This window comes from Stegodyphus dumicola, chromosome 1 (assembly GCF_044657685.1).
Source record: "Stegodyphus dumicola isolate Sdum_Otavi_A_Nest chromosome 1, ASM4465768v1".
Lineage (NCBI taxonomy): Eukaryota > Metazoa > Arthropoda > Arachnida > Araneae > Eresidae > Stegodyphus > Stegodyphus dumicola.
Window position 1 is genome coordinate 85,634,178 of NC_140768.1, and position 26,429 is coordinate 85,660,606.

Consider the following 26,429-nt stretch of genomic DNA (forward strand, 5'->3'; position numbering starts at 1 on the left):
TATTTTGTAATATTCAGAGGACAGAACCATGATTAATCTGCATAAACTGTTCAGAATGTTCATTTTATCACTGTCTTTTATTACTAAAATTCCGAAGGAAAAATTCATCGATAAGGTCAATGTGTTATGAAATTAATTTAAATAAAATAAAACATATAAAGATATAGGAAGGTTTCAGGGAAGATCAAACTTAAACAACAAAAATAAATATATTTAAATTCAGCTACAGAACATTTCAGTTCAACGAAGTGGGCAAGCTAAGATTGTATCAGCGATGCCAAAAATCAAACTCATTTATTTTATTACTCAGTTATTTTATAAACTTATAAATAGACATTTTGTAAGGTTAAAAAAATAAGTAATGCCAATCACTATAAGTTACGGAGTGCCTATGGTTCAAAACCATGTACGTCCACATCAGAAAAATATCTAAGTAGTGAGCAGAAATAGGAAAAATGCATAATTGGTTATCATGATGCACACTAGACGGAGTTACATTAGCTCGAGAAAGTTTAGGGAAAGGATTGGATTATTCATTTACGGCAAAGCACACGAGGGCTATCTGCCTAAAGGGCGGGATGCCTTCGTGGAGGACTTTATAAGGGAACCTGGCTCGTATACACGTTACACATGGGGAAAACCACGAAAACGCCCATACAGCCAGCCCGTTCGCGGGATTCGAACCTTGGACCGAACTACCAGCATTCAGCGTTCAGCGGTGGGCCAGTTTAGGGAAAGGAAAAATCAAGTTTTGATTTTTTTAGAAGTTTTGTGATTTTAAACTTTTTTGCATTTTTTAATTTTATATTTTTGGGTATTTTTTAAAAATTTTATAATGCATAAATACAACACTAAAGCAAAAAGCGGAAAGGAAAGATTTTACAGATTAATAGGCTCATTGGCATATGGTACTAATTATAGTGAAGTAAAATTAAATTTTCGTGACGAAATATCGAGGGCAGAAATTTATTTCTGCGGGCATGATGTGATTAAATAAAGAACAGATTGATAAGAATCTAGAGGTGGCCACTTTTCAGTAATACTGGAGTAAGAGAAAGCAATTATGGCAGAGCAATTACATGGCAGTACGTCCTTCTTGGGCCGGGGCGCTGGAACTGAGAAGAGAGGGGCGTGTTTATGCCTTTTAGCTAGAGGATAGATGCCGTATTCCCGTCTATGATGGAGCGAGGTCTTTTCAGCGAGCTGCGAATAGTAGGATCGTAGGCTGGTAACTGTTGAAGTGCACAGTTATCAGTCTGTTCAATTTTGAGGAATAAATTTTGACTAAGTTTTTTAATAACAACGTCTATGAGTTTAATGTTAAGATCCGAATGAATCAAATCAGTACGGACATAATAGGCTGCATTAAGGACTAAACGCAGGATCTTACTTTGAAAGCCTTGAAGTTTTTTTATGTGTGTTTTTGCAGCTGAACCCCAGATGGTGCAAACATGCAAAAATATTGGTCGAATGATGGAAGTATAGAGAAGAGCTTTGTTTTTAATTCTTTCGGCCTAGAATAGAAGGGGGTAAAGTTGGGTTCTGACGGTTTTCGATTTATTGAGTGTATAATCAATATGAAGACGCCAGATTAATTTGGAATCAAGTATCACTCCTAGATACTTATATGAATTTGATCAGGGGACATAGTCATCGAAGAACTTTGAATGAATGGTAGGGTACCGGATTCGGGAGCGTGTGAATATCATTGGCAGCACATTTAGCGACGTTAATTGTGATTTTCCAAGTAATGAGCCAGTGCTCAAGGCTATAGAGATAACTCTGAAGATTGTGAAACAGAACATTCAAATGTTTGCGTAAGTTGTGTTTCATACAAAAATGGTCGAATGTGAAAGCGCTGTTCAGATGATTTATTCCAAGTATTCATTTTTATTCTTGCATTACGTCAATTCAGTTTCGCATCATGTTAAAAGAGGTGTATGAAAGTGGATGAACTACCAAAAATTGGAGCATCAAAAATTTCAATAAAAATTTACAATATGAGCATTCCAGATGGAATTTTGCTATTCCCTGATAAAGTATGTCTGTAGAATGATTACTTATGATATTGATTCTATTCTAGAACTGGATTTACAAAGCGGGAAAATTAAGGTTATTTATAGAAAAATATGAATTTTCATTCATGTTTTATGTAATTCGCATTTTTATAAATATTCATGTTTTCGAACTGTAGTATTTTTGATTTTTATGATGCATTTTCCGAATGTCACTTTGTAGAGAGTATGAAGTTTTTCGAACCCAAGAAAAATTCTGATTCAATCGTTTCCTTGCCGGAATTCGAACCATTGATTTTCTAGTCGCTAACCTTTTTCAGCATGGGACATGGATGGGGTTTAATCAGTAATTCTTTAAAATGTACAGAATATTTTCGTAATAGTAGATATAAATAATTATTTAGAAATATTTTTCTGGTTATTGATATTTTTTAAGATTAAATAAAATTTTTAATTGATATTTTTAAGTGATTAAATGGAAAGTTTAAAATGTAAATTCTAAGGTTTGTTTCTTGCGAAATATTTCAAAAAACATTACCATCGATGGAATGGAAAACTAAGCAATTTCTATCTTTTTTCAAAAAAGAAAATCAACCTACGGTAAGAGGTGTTTTATAGAAAACTTGGCACTTGCTATTTCAAATAAACTGGATTTTACATATTTAATTTCAAATTCTAGTTCTTCTGTCATGCTTAACACACTTTCCTTGAATGGAAACAGTGTTCTCCATCGATGTACCTTCGATGGAAACAATGTTCTCCATCGTCAGTGCATATTTTTCTTGTTGTTGCTCATCCTCAAAGATTAGCAGGACTAAATCGGGTCCATGACATTGTCCATCCTAAAGAAATTCAGATACAATAATAGATTCTCTGTAAGATTCTGCCTAGAGAACCCCAAGCAAGCAAGAATGTTATCAGGAGAACACGTGGTGCGGACTTCACTTGAAATCTTCAGATTATGTTAAAGATATAAAGATGCCCACTGAGGAAGCGGGTGAGTGTGGTTTGATCTTGCCTGTTGCAATCAAATGTCAGAGAGCCACCGGGTTGATTACTCTGATATCAGAGGTGCACTAGTGGAACTAGCGCTTTCGAAATGTAATTAATGTCAATGGAGCACACGTTGAGCACATTCTGTAATTGAATAAATTTTAATGATTCTGACAGATTTTTTTGTTCTTTAGGCGTCATAATTCCCCCTGGTGATCAAAATTTGAAGTATTTATTTTTATTGCAGAAATCATTTCTCCATGGTCTATATAACATATATACCAGATTTCGCCAAAATTCAATAAGTAGAACGGGTTCTAGAGTGGTCTGAATAGGGTCACTTTAATTATAAACGCTCTGTACCAAGGCATTTCCCCACCCGGCGCCTGCAATCTCACTGCCCAAGATGTCAAAATGGGAAGGGCAGTCCACTGTAGGTGAATTTGGTGAAAAAAGGAAAGGTGCTCCAGATTTTTAAGAATTATTCATTCCTATATTATCTCTTATACTGTGACAGTATACTAAGTGTTAAATAGAACTTTTGCTATCAGACAGGATCCAGATTTCTTTTCCATCAATGAATGAATGAATGACACAAGAGAATCAAGACCTTCATTTATGGCAATTAACTCACTGCAAAAGCCAGAGCAATAGTCGGGATACCTCTTCTGAATTTTTATCTCTTTATTTTATAATTTTTCTAGTGCGAGTACTATCATTATCATTCTTACTGTGCATATTTTTAAAACCATTTATTACAAGTTTCTTGAGCATAAACTACAAAAGGTTTGCATCTATTTTTTTTCCTGTTTGTGATTTAAATACTTCTTAGCTGTAAAACTGGCGAAAAGTATTGCTGTTCTTTAATAAACATCTTACGCAGCTTCGATTTTCTTCCCGAAAAAGAATTTAGAGTGTGTATATTTTCACGTTTGTAATAAAAAATATTGGAGATTTGAGGAAATATGCTAATATTTTAATTCCATAGGACGACTTTGTGATGGGTGACCCTACATTTGACAACATGGTTTCAGGACTGAGAGGAGAAACATGGAAAAGGGTGCGAACTATAATCACACCAGCTTTCACATCCAAGAAAATGAGGAAAGTAAGTTGCATTCCATGAACTATGGGTTGTTGTTGTCTTGTCCAAGAAGTCAGTGCAGAGGAGTCAAATAAGACCGAAAATGAAATATGTGTGACATGTATAGTATATATATTAAATTATAAGCAATTGGATACACTTTTAAGAGTTACCGATAAAGTTTATTTTTTGCTTACTTTATAATAATTATACTATGAGTTTAATAAATCATAAATGTTAGGCATAATCAGAAAAAAAAAAAAGGCAAATTTTAATCCGAAATTGTTTGAATTACTTATAAATGAGAGTAAATCGAAACTCCCTACATAAGTGAAGATTTATAAAATTTTCTTGAAAAGATTTGAGCTGCTAAACATCTTTTAAAGTAGAATCAAAATAGACTTTCAGTTCATGATAATTTTGGTCCCAGGATAATTTCAGAAAACTGCACAAAACTTAAACATTTTTATAAGGTGAGCAGAGAATTAATTAAGGTTATTGAGTTAATTTATTAATAATGAGAAATTAATAAGAATAAGCTTTCTATTTTTGCCAATAATTGTTTTAATTAAAAGTCCTTTTTTAAATGTTTTTTATCACTTTTTGTAACAAGCGAGAAGTATTTGCGCCCCTTGGCTTCCAAAATTGCGCATAGTTATCCGACTTTGAATCCCAGTACGTAAGACATCAAAGAAAGATATTTTCTTCGTACACATGAGGAGACATTGTTTGAGCATTTAGGACACCATTAGTTACAATGAGACAAAACAGATTATGAAGAGGTGATAAACGAACGTTTACTATACAGAAATGAACATCAATGTTGGTTTAAAATGAGGTACGTAAGAACGAAGGTGTCTTTCTCGAGAATGCTGGATTCCCATGTGCTCATACTGATAGTTTATTCCAAGAGACAAAATCGTTTCTCAGATATTTCTTGAGAACGTTGAATTGCTTTAGGTTTGATTTTTAATATAATCTAAAAGAGAATTTCCTGGAGCAAAATTAGTTTGCTTTGCATTAGCGCGAGTGAAATGATGATCCATTTTTGCTACTACGTAGCAAACAGTGATTTGTTAATTAAATAAAACGAGATTCTTTTATGTAATATTATGATTACATTACATTACACATCGCTTCGATTTTGACTAGATTACACTGATGTGTAATATTAAACACAATAAATTTTAAATCAGATAATTGCACTGTTAGAATATTTTCAGATTAAAATTTAACATACTCCACCTTAATTTCTTTTCTGTTTTTTCAGTAAAGGAAGTTTCTCACTTACATCATCTTTCTGACAACGGGGAGTGTAATGCGTTACTACACGTAAATAATGCGACATAATTTGATATTCCATCAAATGAGTTTATTAAAGTACTTTGGTATTAAAGCTCGGAAATGATCTGCTTTCCCTCACATTACCCGAGCTTACGTTCTGGAATTATGATTTGATTCCTAGAATGATGAGACACTTTTTATATCCGAACTGTTTTAGAAATTCATCAAGTATAGATCACTTCATTCGGACCATCAAGAGAGTGGATAATCCCTGATGAAACTGTCAAGAGACTGATCTCCCCATCCAGGGAAGTAACGCAAACTCAGAAGGTTTAAATTACACTTTTGTTTAAAATTTTAAACTTAAAAAAATGCACGGCTTGCGCTTACAGAACAATCTACGTAGCCTGCTGGATTTAAAATAACATAAAATACAATTACAAATTTTTGCGCTGAAGACTCACAGAGCAGAAGCCTATGAAGCGTTGGCTCAAACTGATTTAAATGTATGAGCAAATCTATTGGTTAGCAATCTAAATGTATTGGTTAGAAAAATGCTGTAAAGCAATTCTCTGATTTGAGCAGTGAAATATCATAACTGTCACCAACGCTGCTAAAGCTCTCTTTATAACCTTTAGGAATTCCTTTATTATATACACGTACTAATTTGCATCCTGGTAAGAGCTGAACTGTGGACGAAAGATGAAGCGATAGAACAGGTAAGTATTGGATTTATTAACTTACATACGGAGACTTGCACATCTTTGGTACCGGGTTTTGCACAACGCTGCGGGAAATATAGAAGGACAATAAAAGTTTCACAAAAGTATTTTGTTGCTTCTGGTTTTAGAAATTTTAAATAAATGATAGGAACTTTCATATTCCAGCCTTGTGTGTGTTGGCAATCGATTCTATAAATTAAAATCAATCCGATACGCTCAGGAAAATTCGAATAGTCCATAGAAGGAAAAAGTCCTGACTAAGAAACACTTGAAAGAATTCTTTTCTTTAAGACTGAAAAAACTAGAGATTCATCAACAAGCTACTAGATTTTGACGAAATTGCTCTTAGAATTTGAAAATAAAAAATTAAATAAAATATAAGAAATTAAGTATATATAAACTAACAAAATGTTAAAAAATTATTTCTAAATGGAACCCATATAACGAATTTTGTACTATTTTTTTATTCTGTGTAGAACCATTCAAGACTAGCCAAAATCATTCAAACTAATTTTGCAAAATCTGATGTATTTTCTAACAGTAATTAACATGATGATTTTTAATAATACTGAAAGAATAATGTGCAAGTATATAAAAAATTTAATATTTTTATTTACGTATTATAGATGTCCCACATTATAAACGACTGCGCAAAAACTGTGTTACAAACGTTTGAAAAGCATGCTGTAAACCAGGAACCAGTTGACTGCAAAGAGTATGTTGTTTTTTATAATTAATAAATATGCTGTCATTATAAAAGACTTGCTCATATTTTTAAATTTCCTACCTCCCTGCATGGTGTGATTATAACCCAAAAACCCAAAGTCTGGACTTAAGATCCTAGATTTTAGAAGCCTGATAAACAAAATAATAATTTTTTATAAACCTTCCTTTCATAAACTAGAATGCCTCTGAAACAACATCATACTAGGGTTCCAGGCCTTAATTAGATTCTGCCTGCTCGAAGTTAGAGAATAAACGTTCCATACTTTTAAGTGAAAATTTGCAGTTATATCTAGGAGCAAATGTGCTGATTTAATTCATTTTTTTAAAACACGTGTTTCAAGTATTTTGAGTAAAAACTTAATAAAGGTTTCATTTTTGTTTTTTCTTACATTGGTTTCGGCTTATTTCAAACAGCTTTTGCAATTACAATTTTAGCTGGGCTTTTAAAAATGCTTATTAAGCATATTTCAAAGAATTCGTTTTCTAATAAACTATTAACTTTTAGTTAATGAATAATAAATATTCGGCAAAAACTGAATTTTTATTCCATCATGATCGTATAAAAAATTTAGATTTCATTTCCCGAAGTATTCCCTAACGGCAACATTGAGATTCTTTAAAAATGTTTGCACCTTACTGCAAACAAATTTATGATTGAATAATACACTGAAGTGACAAAAGTCATGGGATACCTCCTAATATTTTGTCGGTCCTCCTTCTGCCCGGCGAAGTGCAGCAACTCGACGTGGCATGGAGTCAAGAAGTCGTTGGAAGTCCCCTGCAGGAATATTGAGCCATGCTGTGTTGACGGTGCAGGGTTTGGGTACGAACTGACCTCTTGATGATGTCCCGTAAATGTTCGATGAGATTCATGTCGGGCGATCTAGGTGGCCAGATCATTCGCTGGAATTGTCCAGAATGTTCTTCTAAGCAATCGCGAACAATTGTGGCCCGGTGACATGGCGCATTGTCATCCATAAATATCCCGTCATTGTTTGAGTACGTGAAGTCCATGAATGGCTGTAAGTGATCTCCAGGTAGCTGAAGGTATCCATTTCCAGCCAATGATCGATTCACTTGCACCAGAGGACAAAGTCCATGACATGTAAAAACAGCCCAGACCATTATGGAACCACCACCAGCTTGAACAGTGCCTTGTTGACAACTTGGGTCCATGGCTTCGTGGGGTCTGCGCCACACTTGATCCCTACCATCAGCTCTTACCAACTGAAATCGTGACTCATCTGACCAAGCCACGGTTTTCCATTCGTTTAGGGACCAACCGATATGCTCACGAGCCCACGAGAGTCGCTGCAGGCGATGTCGTGCTGTCAGTAAAGGCACTCGAGTCGGTCTTCTGCTGGCATAGCCCAAGGAAGACAAATTTCGCCGCACTGTCCTATCGGCACGTCCCTCGTACGTCCCACATTGATTTCTGCAGTTATTTGACGCAATGTTGCTTGTCTGTGAACGTTGACAACTCTACGCAGACGTCGCTGGTATTGGTCGTTAAGTGCAGGTGGTCGGTCACTGCGCTGTCCATGGTGGGATGTTATGCCTGAAATTAGATACTCTCGGCACACTCTTGACACTGTGGATCTTGGAATGTTGAATTCCCTGACGATATCCGAAATGGAATGACCTATGCGTCTAGCTCCAACTACCATTCCGCGTTCAAAGTCTGTTAATTCTCGTCGTGCGGCCATAATCACGTCAAAGCCTCTTCACATGAATAACTTGAACACAAATGAAAGTCCTGCCAAAGCACTTCGCATTTATACATTTTCTACGCGATACTACTGCCATCTGTATATTTGCATATTGCTATCCCATGACTTTTGTCACTTCAGTGTATAATGTAATTAGTTAATTTCTAACTGATAATAAAATTAATATTTCTCATTAGTTAAGGATGAATACTTATGGAGATAATGTGTGTAGACGACGTTTTCGAACATCACAATATAGTAGGATATTCCTATGTTCACTTGAAAAATGTGACTTCTTAATTACGACCTATGTAAGAAGCGGGAATCAAGAAAACATTATTGATAGAGCACGATATCAAACAGCCATTTGTGTAGAACTGTCAGAACATATCAAAAATGATAAATCAAACTCAGTAAACTCCTGTATGTAAACGTTTCTTGTATATCTTGTAAATAAGCTAGAGAAAGCAGAAAAATATTGCAGCTGCTAGAAAATAAGTATTTTTGAGAAAAAAAAAAAAAAAAAAAGAAAGAAATTCATCTAAAACAGAACTAAAAGATGTGAGTTCAATATTCTTTAAGGCAAGAAGAGATATCGTAGAACGTAGAACTAGCTCTAAAAATGCAAGATCGTTTTCTGTTGATCATTTACAACTTCGCAGTGCGTAAGAACTGCGATTCACTCATGAAGAAGGTCCGGATTCATACTAACTCAAGTATTTGATTGAACTTGACATACTTGAACTTTAAGTCAAGATCCAATACTTAGCGATTACTCATACTTAACAGTATAAGGTCTGCTGACATATCGGGTGGTTATAATTAACTTCCTTATAAAAGGCATCCTACAGCGCAAACGCGTGAACGGAAAGCAACGAAATTTTGTATATGGGCTATACACGAGATGCGCTTACGGAATTTTGGAAAAACCATTTTGGTTCTTAAATGTCCACCAGAGGGCTGTTTTCGGGAAAACATGAAATTTAACATAATAAACTATACCAAAACAGGATACAGAAACAATATTAACATTTACTGACTAGTTTCTCATCACCTTTTCATCGAATTACAATAAGTAAAGGTAAGAAAGAAACAAAAACTGTTCAGCTTGCAGAAACAAGAACAGATTAGGACGAAATTGCACAAGGGGAGCAGTTGTTAATCGTGTCCAGGACGATGTAGGGAAAGGTGCTCCACGTGACCACCCTCATTCACCTGCAAAATTTCAAGTCAATGGGCAATGTGTTCAACAGCAGATCGTAACTGATCAGTTGTGAGGCTTCGCTCATGAAGCGTTATGGAGTTCTTTAAGTCGTTCAACGTCGCAACATCTACACGATACACCAGACTTTTTAAATAGCCCCATAACCAGAAATTGCACGGAGTTAGATCCGGCGAACGTGGTGGCCATGGATTAGGAAAGGAGCGACTAACAACACGTTCCCCGGAAGTGTTGGAGCAATAGCGCCTTCGCGGACCCATGGATATGTGGAGGCGCACCATCCTGCATGAAAGTGGTCGATGTAAGGACCCGACTTTGCTGTAGTTGCGGCACAACAAACGTCTGCAGCATGTCATGCATTGACGGCCCGTAATGGAACATGTGACAGGCCCACGTTCACCGACTTCCTCAAAGAAGAATGATCCAATAATGAATGTTGCCGTGAATCCACACCAGACATTGGCCTTTGAAGACTGTAGGGGAATATCAGTGTGGATCCGAGGTTTTTCCTTAGCCCAAATGCGGCAACTTCGTGTGTTGACTGTCCCACTGAGGTAGAAATGAGCCTCGTCGCTCCACAGAATGTTTCAAGGCCATGACAGATCAACAGTCATTCTGTTGAAAAAACGGACTGCGAATGAGAGACGTGGTGGCTTGTTTCTATCAAGCAGCTCCTGCGTATGGCAAATCTTGTATGGGAAGTAGTGCATTATGTTTCTGAGTACTTATTGGACGGTGTTGTAAGAATAGCCTGTCTGTCGAGAAACTGCACGCGCGCTACTGTCCCCAAACTCTGAAGTCTGGGACTGTGCGTCAACAGCTGTCTTGACAGGATCAACAAGTACCGGTGTCACATGTTCACGGCCTCTTCCAGGTTGAACTCCTAATTTCCCCATCTCTTAATCATGATCCGAATACTTTTAGTAGACACTGATCCACGCCGTAGGTTCTTTCTACGACGGCGGCCCACCAGCGGTCGAGCGGTAAAGTCGCTGAACACTGGTAATTCGGTCCAAGGTTCGAATCCCGCGAACGGGCTGGCTGCATGGGCGTTTTCGTGGTTTTCCCCATGTGTAACGTATATACGAGCCAGCTCCCATTAAAAAGTCCTCTGCGAAGACATCACTCCCCTTAGGCAGATAGCCCTAGTGTGCTTTGCCATAATTAAATAAACCAAACCAAAACCTTTCTACGACGAAATTCACGAGCTGCAGCAGAAGCATTTCCCTTGTTTTCGTAAAACAGCTTCACCAATAACGCACGTTCAACTAAAGAGACCGCCATTAGTACAGCCGGAAACATTGACTTAAACATGACAACGTCTGCAAACGTTTTATACTCTTTTTGCATAAAGCTTCTTCTTCTTCCCAAGCATGCAAATCTCCCCGGTTTTTTCCCCGGTTTGCTTTTTTTTACTCATATTTCTTGTTCTGGATTGTTAATATTGTTACTGTATTCCGTTTTGGTCGTTTATTTTGTTAAATTTCATGTTTTACCCGAAAAGGCGCCCTCTGGTGGACATTTTGGAACTAAAATTTATTTTTCGAAATTCCGTGAGCGCATCTCTTGTATAGCCGATATACAAAATTTCGTTGCATTCCGTTCACCTATTTGCGCTGTAGGATGTGTTTTATAGGGGAAGTTTAATTATAACCACTCCGTATTTTAAAAGCAAGTATATGAAAGCATAGGGTCTGAAAATACTTAAAAGTACGGTCTGCATATATATAACAGGCGTATACAGTATGATGGGAAGATATTTAAAAGTACGCTATGCTGGTAATTAAAAGTGTACATACTTAAAATAAAGTCGATACATAAATTTATATGATCTCCAGATACATTCTATTTATATTGTTGCGTTCTTACGGGTTCGTGGATTTTGAGTGATTGACGATAACACTTGATGAAGAATGAAAACACAATTTATTAGCCAGTATTACTCAAGGCAGCTCCAAAAAACACATGTTTACAGTCGTCGAAAAACTACGACAATTACGCTGAAACAATCAGCAACACAGTCTTCAGGCTATCAGGCTATAACGGGGAAAATAGCTTCACGGCAAAGCACTAGAGTAAAACTCCCGACTCAGTTCGCTCGATCTCGGAACTCAACCTACTCTCGAGACTCTCCATGGTACAACTTTTTCACGGTGCACTCGTCGATAGCCTCAACGATGCACACTCTCGATGCTCCAACTCGACAGTAGAACAGACGATAAAAATCGACTACGAGACTCTCATTAGACTCGCGATCGAATATGAGACACAGCTTCCGCGTATAGCTTATATAAATCCGCGTATAGCTTATATAGCTTTTGGCCTACGTTCGAGAACATTCCATGCCAAACCGGTAAGAACACGTTCTAGAAGGTTCTCCATCCGTCTATGGCATATCGCGAATTTTGTCTCCAAATGTATCAACCCTGCCTTCCCTTGCCATTTTATGGCAACCCAAAACCCGCCTTGCGAGGAAGCAATCTTACCTGGGCTGAGCATTTCGTAACAATATTGGGGCCAAAGAAGGAGGTCGTGGGAATAGGATTATTAGAATGCTTCAAGTGATTTTACTTGGAATATTTAGCGAAATGTTAATTGATAAAAATTAAACAAAGGTGCTAATCTGTTTCTGAGTAGTTAAAGCCAGTTGGTTTAATATAAAATACAATTCTTCATTTTTTTATAGCAGTTCATTTCATTTGACGACACACTGTAACCTATTCCAGTTTTCACTTCTACGTATTGCAGGATATTTGGTGCTTTCACAATGGATGTCATCGCTTCTTCGGCTTTTGCTACAAAGATAGATTACCACAATGATCCTAATAATATATTCGTGAAGAACGTGAAGAAAGTATTTGGAGATTTTTCTGGGTTTCGGATTTTCATTTTATGTAAGTAAAGGGATATTTTTAGCTTTATATTTCTTATGGTACAAAATGTTACAGTTTAAAAAATTTACTTAAAAAGGAATGCAAAGTAGCAGACAAAATAATTGAAATTTCAAAACATGGAAAGTTTCTAAATGTAAGTTTTATTCTGTTTAGAGGAAAATTTTTTTTGGCTAATTAAAAAAGCAAAGAAAACGTGGTGCAGAGACATATGCGAAGCCACAAATATAGAAAGTTTAATAAATGTGAAACAAATCTGTAACACCATCTATTGAAAAAAAAGGGAAAAAAGAACAACTGAAGAATCTTAGATCATTAAACTAATAATAAGTTAATACATGAGGAAGATTTTGATAGGTATAAAAATTCTGCAAGATATGTAATTAAACAATTGAATAAATATTTTGAATAATTTTTAGCAACAAAAGAACTGAAAATTGGAATTTCCAGCTAACAATGTTGTACAAAGGGTGATTATGAATTTTTCGTTAGGTTTATACAGGAATTTTTCTCTAGCGTTTTATGTTCAGTTTATAGGAACAGTCTGCTTTGATGTGTGTATATTAAGACATACTAAAACAGAATGCTATAAAAATCCTAGGAATTCGCATCTGCAATAGGGTCTTTAAGTACTAAACTGCGAACTTTATTAGATGCACAAAATACAATACTTACAATAAATTGTTCAAATAAATACAATTTTCTTGCTAATCGGAGAAAAGATATGTGTTTGACTACTTCTAAAACTGCATACAATTTTTATACGTTTCACTTTCATGAGTTATCTTTTCTTCTACTAATAAAATTCACTATTCTCTCCTACGTGACTCTAATGCGAATTCTTGAGAAATTCTCTCTTAATATTTATCGATGTGGCTTAATATACAACAATTTAACCTAGAGTTTTGTATCAATAAATAAAAAAAGTTTTCTTAGAAGGTTATAAATCATCCACTACGCAATATTATTATCTGGAAAATCATTCTTTACTCCGATACTAAAACTATTCAAAATACTTCTTAAAGTTTTAGAAATAGATTCCATAGAAGCTTCTAAGAACCATAAAAATCTTTCTTTTTCGGCCAAATAAACAAATTTCAGATCTTATTTGCATCTGGATATCCAAGAAGTACCTACAATTGATAGCTCTACCATTTTGCAGAACTTTCTTGAATGCTCTTCTTCTCTGTTTGTACACAGGCGTGCGATACTAAGTAGCATTTTGTTATAACAGCCCTTGAAGAAGCTATGGTGAGATCTTTGAAATGCATAATGTCAGTTTTACGTACATTATATACTGTTTTTCTGTTGATTTGTGAGTTCTCTACTTATACACTCGAGTCCATAAAAAAAGCGAATATTGACAGTATTCCATGTTTCTAATTTACTGTCATCTTATGTTGGGTAGTGTTGTGGCCAATCTTCATTGACATTAGTAACAGCCAGAGTTAAAACTTTATTTATAATTCCGTATGGAATGCAGTTGAGTGAAGGAATATAAACTCAATAAAAGCTCAATTTGTTGTTGGCTATACTTATACTGTACAAAGTTAATAAGGGCAAGTCCATTTTCGATAGATCGATTTAATAGCATTACACCAAATTTCATTCTTAATTTTCATCACTTTAGAAATAAGGATTATTTAAAGATTTTTATGATGATTCAAATTCATTCTGTTATTCCATCAAATAGCTTATATGAAACATTTATTATTTCTTTCTTGTCATTACACTCCCCTCTAAACTTACTTACGTTATAGAATTAATAACATATTTTAATGCAGCAGAAATTCTAATTTTACTTATGTAACGAAACTAATTTAGGGAGTATTTATAAGAATTGTCTGCTTTGATATATGTATAAGAATTAAGCCATACTGATAGGGAATGCTATAAACACCCCAAAAAGGTTTTTTAAATATATTGTGAGCATTTTTCAAAATAAGTAAAAACGATTCATTACTGCTTCAGTTTTCTTATCTTTCATATTAATTTATCAGATATAATTTAAAGTTTTCAAGGCAGAAGAAGTTGAAAATGCTTCACTGCAGAAGAAATTGAAAATCCTGTTGGGAATTTTCGTGCACTAGCACATCGTAATTGAAAGTTACTGCTGGTATTGTATGCGAAACTTAATGCAGGTTTGTTTACGAAATTTACAAGGGCGTTGTTAAATCACTGTTGCTCTTATATTATGAAAATGTCTGTGAGGCCAGATCGAAACTAAACAATGAATAATTTTTTACCAGCTTTCATTTAGAAAGTATAAAAAACTGGGAATTTTTTATGCATTGGACATATTCAGAAATAATGTAATGGATACTTTTCCACATTTCAAACCTCATTTACTTTTTCCAAAAATTAAAAGTTTGGAATTTCTTAAATTTTCTTAAACACAAATGAAAACGTACTAGTAGTTGTCATATTTTTTTCTTTTATTCATGAGATAAGACTTTATGAATAAAAGAAATTAAAAACTTTCGATATTAATAATATATGTGTGTGTCGCTTCTTCTGTAAGAAGTAAACAAAAGAAAAAATTCAAATTTTTCAGTCTTTTTACCAAAATGGCTAAGAATCGCCTTAGGATTCAGAAACGTGATATCAGGGGATTTCTTCCGAACTGTAACTTTAGAAGTCATCAAGGAAAGGAAAGAAAAAGGCTACGTAAGTAGAAGTTTCGAATGAGAGTGAGAAAAAGTTTATTAAGTATTTAAAAATATTAAGAAATTTTTCTTTCTCTCTTTATGTATATAATATATGTATGCATTAAGCCAAATAAGAGTAAAATATTATCCAGGTATTACTTCTGTAATAAACAAGAATCAATCAAAATGTGAAATTAATGTGAGAACTGGAAAGTCAATGGCCAAATTATTGTTGTTGAAGTAAAAATGAGCTAAAACGCCGCCTAACCGGTATAATGATTAACTCCGTGCCGAAGGGCCCGGGTTTGAATTCCGGATAAGGCATAGATGTTTGTAAATGTATAGTGTCCGTGCGACATGGGAGGCACTCTAAATATACGGTGAGCCGAAAGTCCTCTCGAGAGGTTGATGGTAGGGAAGAGGGGTGGGAGACCCTCCGACCCGTCCCCCCCGGGGGCTCTCCATCAATATTGGGGGCAGAACTGAGGTAAATCGCATTGTCACCTGTAAGGTGGCTAACGACAGGAGTAAACTTGCGCTCCTTGCGATGAGGATTTTCGTGGGCTTGGGCTGACTATAGGTCGGACAAGTGAGCATTAGCAACTACAACAAAAACAACATGAGCTAAAATGAAAAAATTAATTAAGGAATAGAATAAGATAAGTTTACTGATAGTTGAATTCACTCAAGTTAGCATGTCTTCAGGGGATGTTTAATTTAAAAGTATCCTTCTGTTCTACTTACTACTGCCTTCTGTTCAACTTAATTTTAAATAAAAGGTTTTTTTACAGTCTTCTTGTGTTTTTGTTTTCATATTAGACATAGCGATAAGTCGCTTACAGTCTTAATGAGGATTTGCCGCAAGTTACATTTAATAAAGGCCCTTACAACTTTTTAGCTTTTTAGGATACCTGATGACAGTTAAGGACATAATTTCAAACTGGACACCCCTGAAGATAGTTTAATTTTATAGTATTTATTTAATAGCATCATTACTTTATTCAATAATTTAGTTTTCATTTTAGATCATTCTGATTTAAACAAGAATAATTTGGTCATTGGTTCTTTTTCAATTCTCGCATTAATTTCACATTTTAATTGATCCTTGTTTATTACACAAAGATTTCTGGATGGTGTTAACTTATTTTACAATCTCAACAGCCTTAGTACAGGATTTCTGTTTTGAAAAAACCTTTTAACACCTTTATTGTTAATATATATGTAATATATTAAGGAACAAGAATTTTGATGGCGTAGAAGTGTTGATCTATAATGACTAGGAAATTGGAGGCGAAGGCAGATTAAATCTTCAGTTTTATTTTCAGCAACATGTTGCGACTACACACAAGTCGGCACATTAAATATGCCTATTCCAAAAGACTTACATTTTTGACAGATTTGCAGTAAAAAAGAAGGAGCAAACAGACTACAGTCGAGCTAAGGCAAAGTGTGGAAAGCAAGTGCGTTATGTTCAAGATGAAATCTTAAGTCAAACTGAGTTAGTTTTGGTTCTCAAAACACTTTGATTGGATAGTTAATATTGCTGGAAAATTATTATTGGCTGCTTGAGTTTTAGTTCAATTTACATTACCAAAATTACGTAAGAGTCATATGGCAGAGATTTTTGTCGAAATTACGCAGTGCAAATAAATGTTGCTAATTTTAGAATAGAGAAGGGAAATTAATTTACGCTACTAATTTAATCTTTTACATATTTTTTTTCTTACACACACACACACATATATATATACCTTAAAAATAAAAATAGTAAATAATAAGTTCTAATAAACCCGAAGCTAAATCACGCTCTGATTGTTTATATTGATTCCGTTTTGCCGTATCTGCATATAATATCGGAATTTGCTTTAATATGATTTTAAATTAATATATATATATATATATATATATATATATATATATATACACATGCAGTTTATTCCTTCTACTTTCTATCGAGATAGGGAGAGAGTCGGGAAAAGAAGCGATGCAAAAGAACGATACATATATTCGGAAATGGTTGTGTTTGTAGCGTTATGGGTTACATTGCTGTAATAAAGAATTTAAAAGGTGTTAGTTCGCCTCTAATTAAGTATCCTTCATCAGGACTAAAGGGTCAGGTCTATTCACCAGGTCTTCGCCTTCTTGCTGCTGACACTGGAAGAAGAGACTGGTGAGGAACCTGAGTTCACTTGCTTAACTTTAGCTTTGACAGTGTCTTATTTAGCCTTCAGTTTCATAAGTATTTTATTGAAAATCAAAGAGCTTTGAAGAATTATGTACTAAACAATATGAGCTGAGATTTAAGCTTATGAAATTATATGTATTTTTATAGAAATTGGTAATGTAACTATGGCATACTAAACTAAACTGTAGTATGTATAAAACATAAGCTTAAACTAATTTTAAAAATCGAATATGCATTAAATATAGCTCACTTTATTCACAGTAACTTTTAAATACATAAATAGTTATCCATCTACAATAACCAATAAAAAATTTCTAAATTTATGGAAAACTATTTTTGCATTAAAATAGCACAAATAATGCTTTTGATGTTAGTCACAAAAATAATTTCCATTACAGGTATATTTAAAAGAAAAATGAAGTACATTTTCTGAACACATGCTAGAAAGGCTACACATCTGTCTAATTCAAAAATCAATGCTTATAAAAGATTTCATAATACATTAAATCGAAACAGAAATTTCGCTTCTTTTATTTACTTTTTCTTCTTTTTTTCTGTCTGAATTAGCTCTGGAAATGAGTTTTAATCAAACTTTTGTAAGCTTTTGCTGTGGCTATTATAAAATTATTTTGCATTATCAGATTAATTATGCAGTGTCAATTACTCATAAAATAGTGAAAATATTTTTAACTGGTATTTATATACTTTCGTATGTATACTCATATATTCAAGTATTTTGAAAGTATATACTAATTTATCTTTACGCTGAATTTCATTCATTCAGTTTTTTTTTAATATTAACTTTCTATTCTTTCATTTACTTATTTATTTTTTCATTTTCTGGGAAATAGGTTTTATATGCTGCTTTCTCTCAGTCTACAAAGCAGAGACTTTTTCTTAAGAGTTCGTCAATATTCGCGTTGTTTTAGAGATTGAAACTTTCACAATGTGTAGCTCTGGTCAGTAGGTGAGGTGACGAATGCAGGGACTATACGCAACATCCGATATGTTTCACAAAAAGGTTCGTGACGGCATCGTTCCCCTCAAAGGGATAATCGAGCCCTCCTCTGGACCCAGCCCTTCAGCCCTGATCATTCAAAGTCCGGGCTATGTTTAGGCGATATACATTTGTTCAAAAGTATCCCTGATATGACCAGTCCTATCGCCTTTGTTAATTGGGAACCCAAATCTGCAATATCGGTCACAGACATTTGATACATTTTTTTTTTCCTTCACAAGACTCAATTACAAACCCCCTCCCACTTGAAAACCTTTGCGTTTCTGTATTTAAAATCAGCTGATGAACAATTCTAAAATTTTTCTAAATATAACAGTTCATGAAACATTTTGGAGTCCTCCTCGATGAAAAAAAAATCAGTGTCAAATCAATAAAATCAGAACTTTTCACTGAACTTAAAATTGAAAGGAATAACAAAATAATACGAGAACATGAATTTAAAACTTATTCAGAGGACGAAGTAGCTAACTCCTGTTTTTCGTCACTCTGCAGCATGTTAACGTCACACATTTCCTGTAATTGTTCTTTGCACTGCGAATTATTTAGCCCAGTCCCTACTCAGAATTGAGATAAAGATTTTACGGCTTGTAAATATGGCTACAGTTAGTCCGCATCGCATTTTCTCGTCTGCTGCTGCTTGAATAAACCATGCTCTCACTTCGCCTTCCTTCTTTATTATCTTAAATATAAACTGCGTATGCAGGAATTGTGGGGCGCATTTAGCATTCCTAGTGTGGTACCAATTTAGGCAAAAATATATTTATGAAGAATTTTGCTTGTTTAAACAAAATTATGTTTTTAGCGGACAAGCCTGCTGTCATTTTCCCTCCGCTGATTTGCGCAGCAGTGTTTCTCGACCGTGATTGGAAATGAATTGATTTCATCTTCCACAAAAACGACATCACACACACATACATTATGTATTATATCTTGTTTAATTAAGGCCAAAGACAAAATGTTCCATATCCTTACGAACAAGATTAACAGTCATGTGTTTATTATACCTTGGTGAAATGTAGGCACAATTTCTGCACTTTCATGTGCAAGAATTCACAGCTCTGTGCTTTATTTTCATTGGGACAATAAACCAAATTAATAGCAAATAACCTTTTATTCAAGATTGAATTCTTAGTTAGGAAAACAAACTTATGGTTAGTCTCCAAATTTCTGGCGCAGGTCTTGACGTTTTGCTGGTTACTTGTTAACGGTTTTGTTGGTTACTTGTTGTTGGACGACTTGTTAATGAGATTTGTAATTTTACTCTGAAGGGACCATTTAAAAAGGAGCTATTACTTTATAGAATCCTCCTGAAATTTGAACGGAAATTATTTCTGTAAATTTCTGTGCCCTATTTTAAGAAAAGTTTTAATGGATGCACGGATCTAGAGTGAATATTTAATGAAATAAAAATTGTAACTCCAATTTGTAAAGGACCTGCATATATTATTGGAATATATGTTGATAACAAAGTTTTGTTTTAACACTTAATAAGTAATACATTTCTTAGATTTAATTTTAAGCTACTTAAGCTTTTTCTTATTTCATGAGCTTACAAGCAAGGCGTTCTCATTTTAATTGCCAGCAATTTCTCGCATCAAAGAACCGCTTGATGAAATCTTAAGACATCTTTCAAATATATCAGAATTCCTATTGATTCGTGTTCTAACAGTAGATGTAAATGAATTGAGTCTTTTATTGGATAATAATAAAAATGCTTAATTTTTATCCTGTAATGTCTATGCGACAGTGAGTGGAAAGAAACTTGAGAAATTTTCTTTTCGTTCTTGCTCTAACCTGGTAGACTGAATAGTACATAATCGTCAACACTGCACTTCAATAGTGCATAATCTTAAATAATGTAGTAAATGTTTTAAAAAGCGTTTTTATTGTGTGCATACAGAGACACAATGATTTTCTGCAACTCTTGATGGATTCTGCAGACGAAGAGATTCAAGATCCTGCGAAAGCATCAAATGCAGGTTTTAAAACAATTGACACAAATGATGATGAAGCAGATCAGTTTGGAAGTGTAACGACCAAGGGTATATCCACATCTCTGAAGTATACAAGTAAGTAACTATATTTAAGTACATTTTGTGAACCGTAAATGTTTATAATCGTCGTCTAAATTCTTATCATTCCTTTTGACGAGTCTACATATTATCGCCTCAAACGAGAACTAAATTATCGTATTAATCATTTAACGTGATTCGAAAATTAAATTAGCTAAAACTTGTAGTTTTTATATATTATGTATACCTTTATGATGAAAACAGGAGATCTTAATTGAGTTACTTTATTGACTTCAAGCCGATTTGAATTAATAATGCTAAAATTTTACATTGCAAAAATTTTCAAATTCATTTAATATCTCATGAACTTCTACAATCTACCAGATGGAAAATGCAAAAATAATAAGCAATAATAAGTATGCAGCAGAATTATATATATATATATATATGCATATATATATATAGAGAGAGAGAGAGAGAGAGGGGAAAAAATGTGATAATTTTATTTTTAATTTGTTACACTTGTAATGTATTTTTTTCTTCCTTTCCACATACCTTCGTGGTGTAATTGGAAGCATACTCGACGCGTATTCAAAAGGTCCAGGGTTCAAGTCTCGGTGAAAGTTTAATTATTAGTTTAACTTAATTATTAGTTTTTATGTTTCAGTCATCTCTTACACTAATTTGTCTAATCCAGAAAATCAATGCAAATTTTAATTAGACGAACATGTAATTTAATTTGTTGTGATTCTTAACTGCGATTTATGAGTAGTGAAGATTAATTCTCGCTTCAAGCGCTTCAGAGAATAGCTCTTCGCTGCTTGAGTTTTAATCTCTGCCTTATTATAGACCGCAAACAGCATATAAGAAGATGTTGCCATAATTTTCTGCAATATTCAATATTAAAAATTAAGAGAATTTTCCCATTTGATTGATCATCTCCAAAACTGATATATAGAGTTTAATGAAATATGGTACGGACATAGATTAATATAATATAAAAAATAACAGTCATGGCATACATGTCCGATCGTGAATAAGGCTCATTGTTTCGAAAAGGTGTACAATAGAGTTTGGAAAAGGAAGCTAATACGGATATGGTCCCCTCTATCAGTAATACAACTGGGGGGGGGGGTTGATCCACTTTAATAGAGAGGATTACACTTCCTGCTCATAATAAACGTATGATCCTCTCTAACAGTCCTTTGTGGCAGTCAATTCTACTCCTGTTGCAACGTTGTTTTCAGCTCCTAGAGAGGATAAAAGAGCGAGTTCCATTTGTCCTCCCTAGAGCGTCCCAGGCATACTGTGCAGTATTTCGTAATTCATAACCTGTTCGCATTTCCCTAGAAAGAATAAAAACAAAGATGATTTGGACATTGCTCGCTGTCGAGGAATTTTCAGCTATAAAACGTATTTTAAAATGCACTACCAGCTAAACAGGGTTCGTGCAAAAAAAGTTAATATTTATCATTTTATATATAACTTCTAATAGGAGGATCCCTGTGGAGGCATACATGTAAGTGTAAATTATTTAATTTTTTCACTAGATACAATCTGGATAATCAGAGATTTTCCTTTCCCCGTTATAAATTGTAGTTATAAATATCCAAAATGTTTACCGAATGTAAGATTCGAAGTATATTTTTAGTACATCGTGTTGCTTATAGGTATGTACTTCATGATGTTCCGACATAGCCCGCACATGTTCTAATCCACACATTGTGCATCACCATAACAGTTATTCACAGAAACGCGAATTCTTTCTAATCCACACATTGTGCATTACCATAGCAGTTACACTGGTGTGCAAAAATTAAGGACGAAGTCGAAAAAGTAGCATATCAGCTGAACGAAGAGGCAGAGCGGACAGAAAGACCAATCAGGAGATTAAGTAAGGTGATGTACGGTAGCACATGCGCAGATATGCAGGTAGACGTAATGGAGGAGTGTCTGAGTAGTATAAAGCATGTTGTCGGTGTAAGATCAGTATTTCTTGCAAAGAGATTGCACGCCGTATAGCAGTTAAAATCACACCGAGTTGCTGCCTCAGCGAGAAATGGCGAATAATCAATCTGTTAGACGACATCTGGATGTTTTTACATGAGGTCGAATCATTGGGAAGTTCAAGGAAGGCCGCAGTGTGACAAGTGTGGCTGCAGACTTCGGAATTGCTCACAGCATCGTTTCACGACTTTGGAGAGAATTTCAAAGTACAGGAACAGCTATCCGAGGATTTAGTAGTGGTCGTCCACGAGGAACCACACTCGCAGATGACCGGTATATTGCCTTACAGGCCAGAAGAAACAGGCGGCAGACAGCGGGAGAAATCGCTAGACACACGACACAGGCGACTGGACGACAGATATCGCGTTTTACCGTGGCCCGAAGACTGCATGGTGGTGGTCTGTTTGCACGACGCCCTGTACGGTGTGTACCTCTAACGCCTGCCCATCGGAGAAGGCGTTCTCTGTGGTGCCGGGAACACCGGAATTGGAGAGACAATGAATGGGGACGAGTACTCTTTACAGATGAGAGCAGATTCAGTCTGAGTAGCGATTCTCATCGCACTAAGTTGAAATCACACCAAGTTGCTGCCTCAGCGAGAAGAGGCGAATAATCAATCTGTTACACGACATCTGGATGCTTTTACATGAGGTCGAATCATTGGGAAGTTCGAGGAAGGCCGCAGTGTGACAAGTGTGGCTGCAGACTTCGGAATTGCTCACAGCATCGTTTCACGACTTTGGAGATAATTTCAAAGTACAGGAACAGCTATCCGGGGGTTTAGTAGTGGTCGTCCACGAGGAACCACACCCGCAGATGACCGGTATATTGCCTTACAGGCCAGAAGAAACAGGCGGCAGACAGCGGGAGAAATTGCTAGACACACGACACAGGCGACTGGACGACCGATATCGCGTTTTACCGTGGCCCGAAAACTGCATGGTGGTGGTCTGTTTGCACGACGCCCTGTACGGTGTGTACCTCTAACGCCTGCCCATCGGAGAAGGCGTTCTCTGTGGTGCCGGGAACACCGGAATTGGAGAGACAATGAATGGGGACGAGTACTCTTTACAGAGGAGAGCAGATTCAGTCTGAGTAGCGATTCTCATCGCATACTCATCTAGAGAGAGCGGAGAAGCCGCAATCATCCCTCGAACATCATTGAAAGGGACGGGTATGGAGGTGGCGGTGTTCTCGTTTGGGGAGGCATCATGCTTGGTAGTCGTACAGACCTTCACATCTTCGACGCAGGTTCAGTCAACGGGACCCGTTATTGTAACGAGATTCTTCTTCCATATGTGCGTCATTTTAGAGGCGCTATGGGTCGGCAGTTCCTTTTCATGGACGACAATGCACCATGTCATCGCACAGTAGCTGCCGAACAGCTCTTAGAGAGTGAGGATATTGAACGCATGGATTGGCCGGCACGATCGCCGGATCTCAATCCCATCGAGCATGTATGGGATTTTCTAGGCAGACGCTTGGCAGCTCGTACCTTACCACCAGTAACGATTCTGGAGCTTCGATTGGCGCTGTAAGACGAATGGGCAGCAATGCCTTAACAACTCATTGACACCCTCATTCTCAACATAGGCAGACGCTGTGAAACCTGCCTAGCAGTCAGGGGAGATCATATCCCCTATTAAAGACCGGATATTTCTTGCTGGACACCCATCACAGGGATGTTTCGGCCTTCAGTCGCATTGCGCTCCATGCTACTTTTTCAATAAAGCTTCCTTTTATCCCTCTGATTTCTCTTTTAGTAAGTGTTGCTTACATTACTCATGTCCTTACGTATTGGGGATCTTACGGTATTAAATGTGTTGATTTGGAAAGCTTTTGTACAAAGTTATATTGAAAAAACCGTCTCGTCCTTAATTTTTGCACACCAGTGTAGTCATAGAAATAGAATTCTTCTTTCTTTCTGTTTTTATTATTTTAAAGACTATAGAAAGCTGAATATCATAATATTATTTTTAAATTATTACTTGTATACATAGAATTTAATTTTTTTTTTTACAAAATAAACAGCTCATTTTGAGAAATATCGAACTTGTCGCGGCAAAATTTCTTCTAAACTCTAATTATATTTCAAAAGTCAAATTATTTCTTTACACAAATGTAGCCGTATTAAACAGAATAAAGAGCTGCAGTCCGTCCATATTTGTTAATAATTATAAATATATTTAAATACAAATTTTTAATATTTATCTGATTTTAGCATTACCCAATACGAAAAAGAAATATAATCCTTAGATGAAATTTTGCTTAACCTTTAATTTAATTCTAAACAAATAAATCTATTTTAATGGTATTTCTTAAATTTTTTCTTTCTAAAACTATATTCGCATTTTTATTTTAAATTCAGTTTTCACATTTATGTTAGAGCTTTACGTTACGTTACAACATGTTATATTTTCGTTGCATCTGCCTGAAAAATAGCCAATTCATCTGTCATGGGATTTTCCATTTTCTTTCCCTACTATAACAATACATTACATCCAAAGATTGATTGATGCAATGATGTGAGAGTTTTAAAAGTAAAACTAAGTATATTTTTGAGTTATTAATATTATTTAGTTATTAAATAAGTTTATTAAAAGTCTAAAAATATTTGTAAGTTTTCTGAAGAAATGATTTGTATTATTTAAACGCCAGAATATCTAACAAAGTTAGATAAAACATTAGTGCAAGAAACTCGAGTTTCTTGCAGCAAGCGTTATGCATTTTAAATAAAAAGATTTTAATATACCTTCGACAAAAATCCTAGCTACATATCCGTACGTTAATACGTCTTTAGGTCATAAGATTATATTAACTGAGTTAAATCTGACAGCAACATGGTTTCCGATTAGATGTTTTGAATGAATTTGTTGTTAAATATATATATGATATCTTTTAGTAGTTTTTTATATCTCTCTAAACTGCGAAACGTTTCTATATGTGATGTAACATGCGAGTTTGCTGCAACCCTCCTGGCCGATAACAATCAGCCTCATAGTTAATGCAACACACCCAACACAGATTAAACAAAAAATTTATAATACGCATAATGCATAAAATAAAAAATGTATATTCTCCATGTATAATACAAACTGAATTGCCCAATAAATATATTTCAGATATATCTCGGGACGAACTTATAGCTCAGTGTGTGTTATTTTTCTTTGTCGGCTACGAAACGACAGCATCCACGCTCACTTTCATGGCTTACTCGCTTGCATCAAATTCTGACTGTCAAGAGAAACTCATTCAAGAAGTGGACGATGCCTTTAACAAATACGTGAGTTATATTCCTAATTTTGCATTTTATAATTATATAGTAGAAGTAGTATGAGTGGTGGTAATAATTAAGTAATTGATGGAATTTGAAAAGGCCTCATATGAATAGTTTATTGCAATATAATTAATCAATATTTCGGTGTTCGTGCTTATTAATGTTCTCTACATCCCTTATTGAATCAAATTCAAATTTAAGCTTAGGTTACGAATATGTGCTGTTAAATGATATTAGAATAAATAACATCTGCTTCGAATCTGGTATTTTAATTAATCAGAGCAAAATTGCAGGGTTCGACGATTTTGTTTAAATGATTATTTTTCTTCTTCAAAAACTATTGCAGTCAAAAATGTTAACGAAGATATTGTCAAGAAAAAAAACTCCTTTAAAGTGTTGACAGTGCCTTTAACAAATAAGTTTGTTAAATTAATTATTTTTAATTTATTAGAATGTTGATAACTGCACTAGCATAATGGGCATGATTAATAAAAATCTGAAGCTTCGTATGAACGTTTATTGCTATATAATTAATCAAAATTTCGCTCTACCTGCGTCACTAATGTTTCCCATGTCCCATATTGAATAAATTAAAATTTAAGCTTGAGACAGAAATCTGTGCTCTCAAGTGTTGAT

At 35.0% G+C, this 26,429-nt stretch overlaps 1 protein-coding gene and 1 long non-coding RNA gene across 5 annotated transcripts in view; one reads left to right on the forward strand and one right to left on the reverse strand.

Annotated features, from left to right (window-relative positions):
- The window catches only part of LOC146999132 (uncharacterized), a 228,634-nt gene that overhangs the window by 29,257 nt on the left and 172,948 nt on the right, over positions 1-26,429 (reverse strand). The window lies entirely within an intron of this gene.
- Positions 1-26,429, forward strand: part of LOC118181609 (cytochrome P450 3A9-like) — a 49,420-nt gene that overhangs the window by 10,369 nt on the left and 12,622 nt on the right. For 3 of the 4 annotated variants that reach the window (XM_035350771.2, XM_085817384.1, XM_085817378.1), the window contains 6 exons: positions 3,997-4,116; positions 6,725-6,813; positions 12,504-12,649; positions 15,201-15,313; positions 20,398-20,566; positions 25,639-25,799. In XM_035350771.2, coding sequence (XP_035206662.2) covers positions 3,997-4,116; positions 6,725-6,813; positions 12,504-12,649; positions 15,201-15,313; positions 20,398-20,566; positions 25,639-25,799 — 798 coding nt within the window. The remainder of the gene's footprint in view (positions 1-3,996; positions 4,117-6,724; positions 6,814-12,503; positions 12,650-15,200; positions 15,314-20,397; positions 20,567-25,638; positions 25,800-26,429) is intronic. The other variant, XM_085817393.1, reaches the window with a different exon arrangement.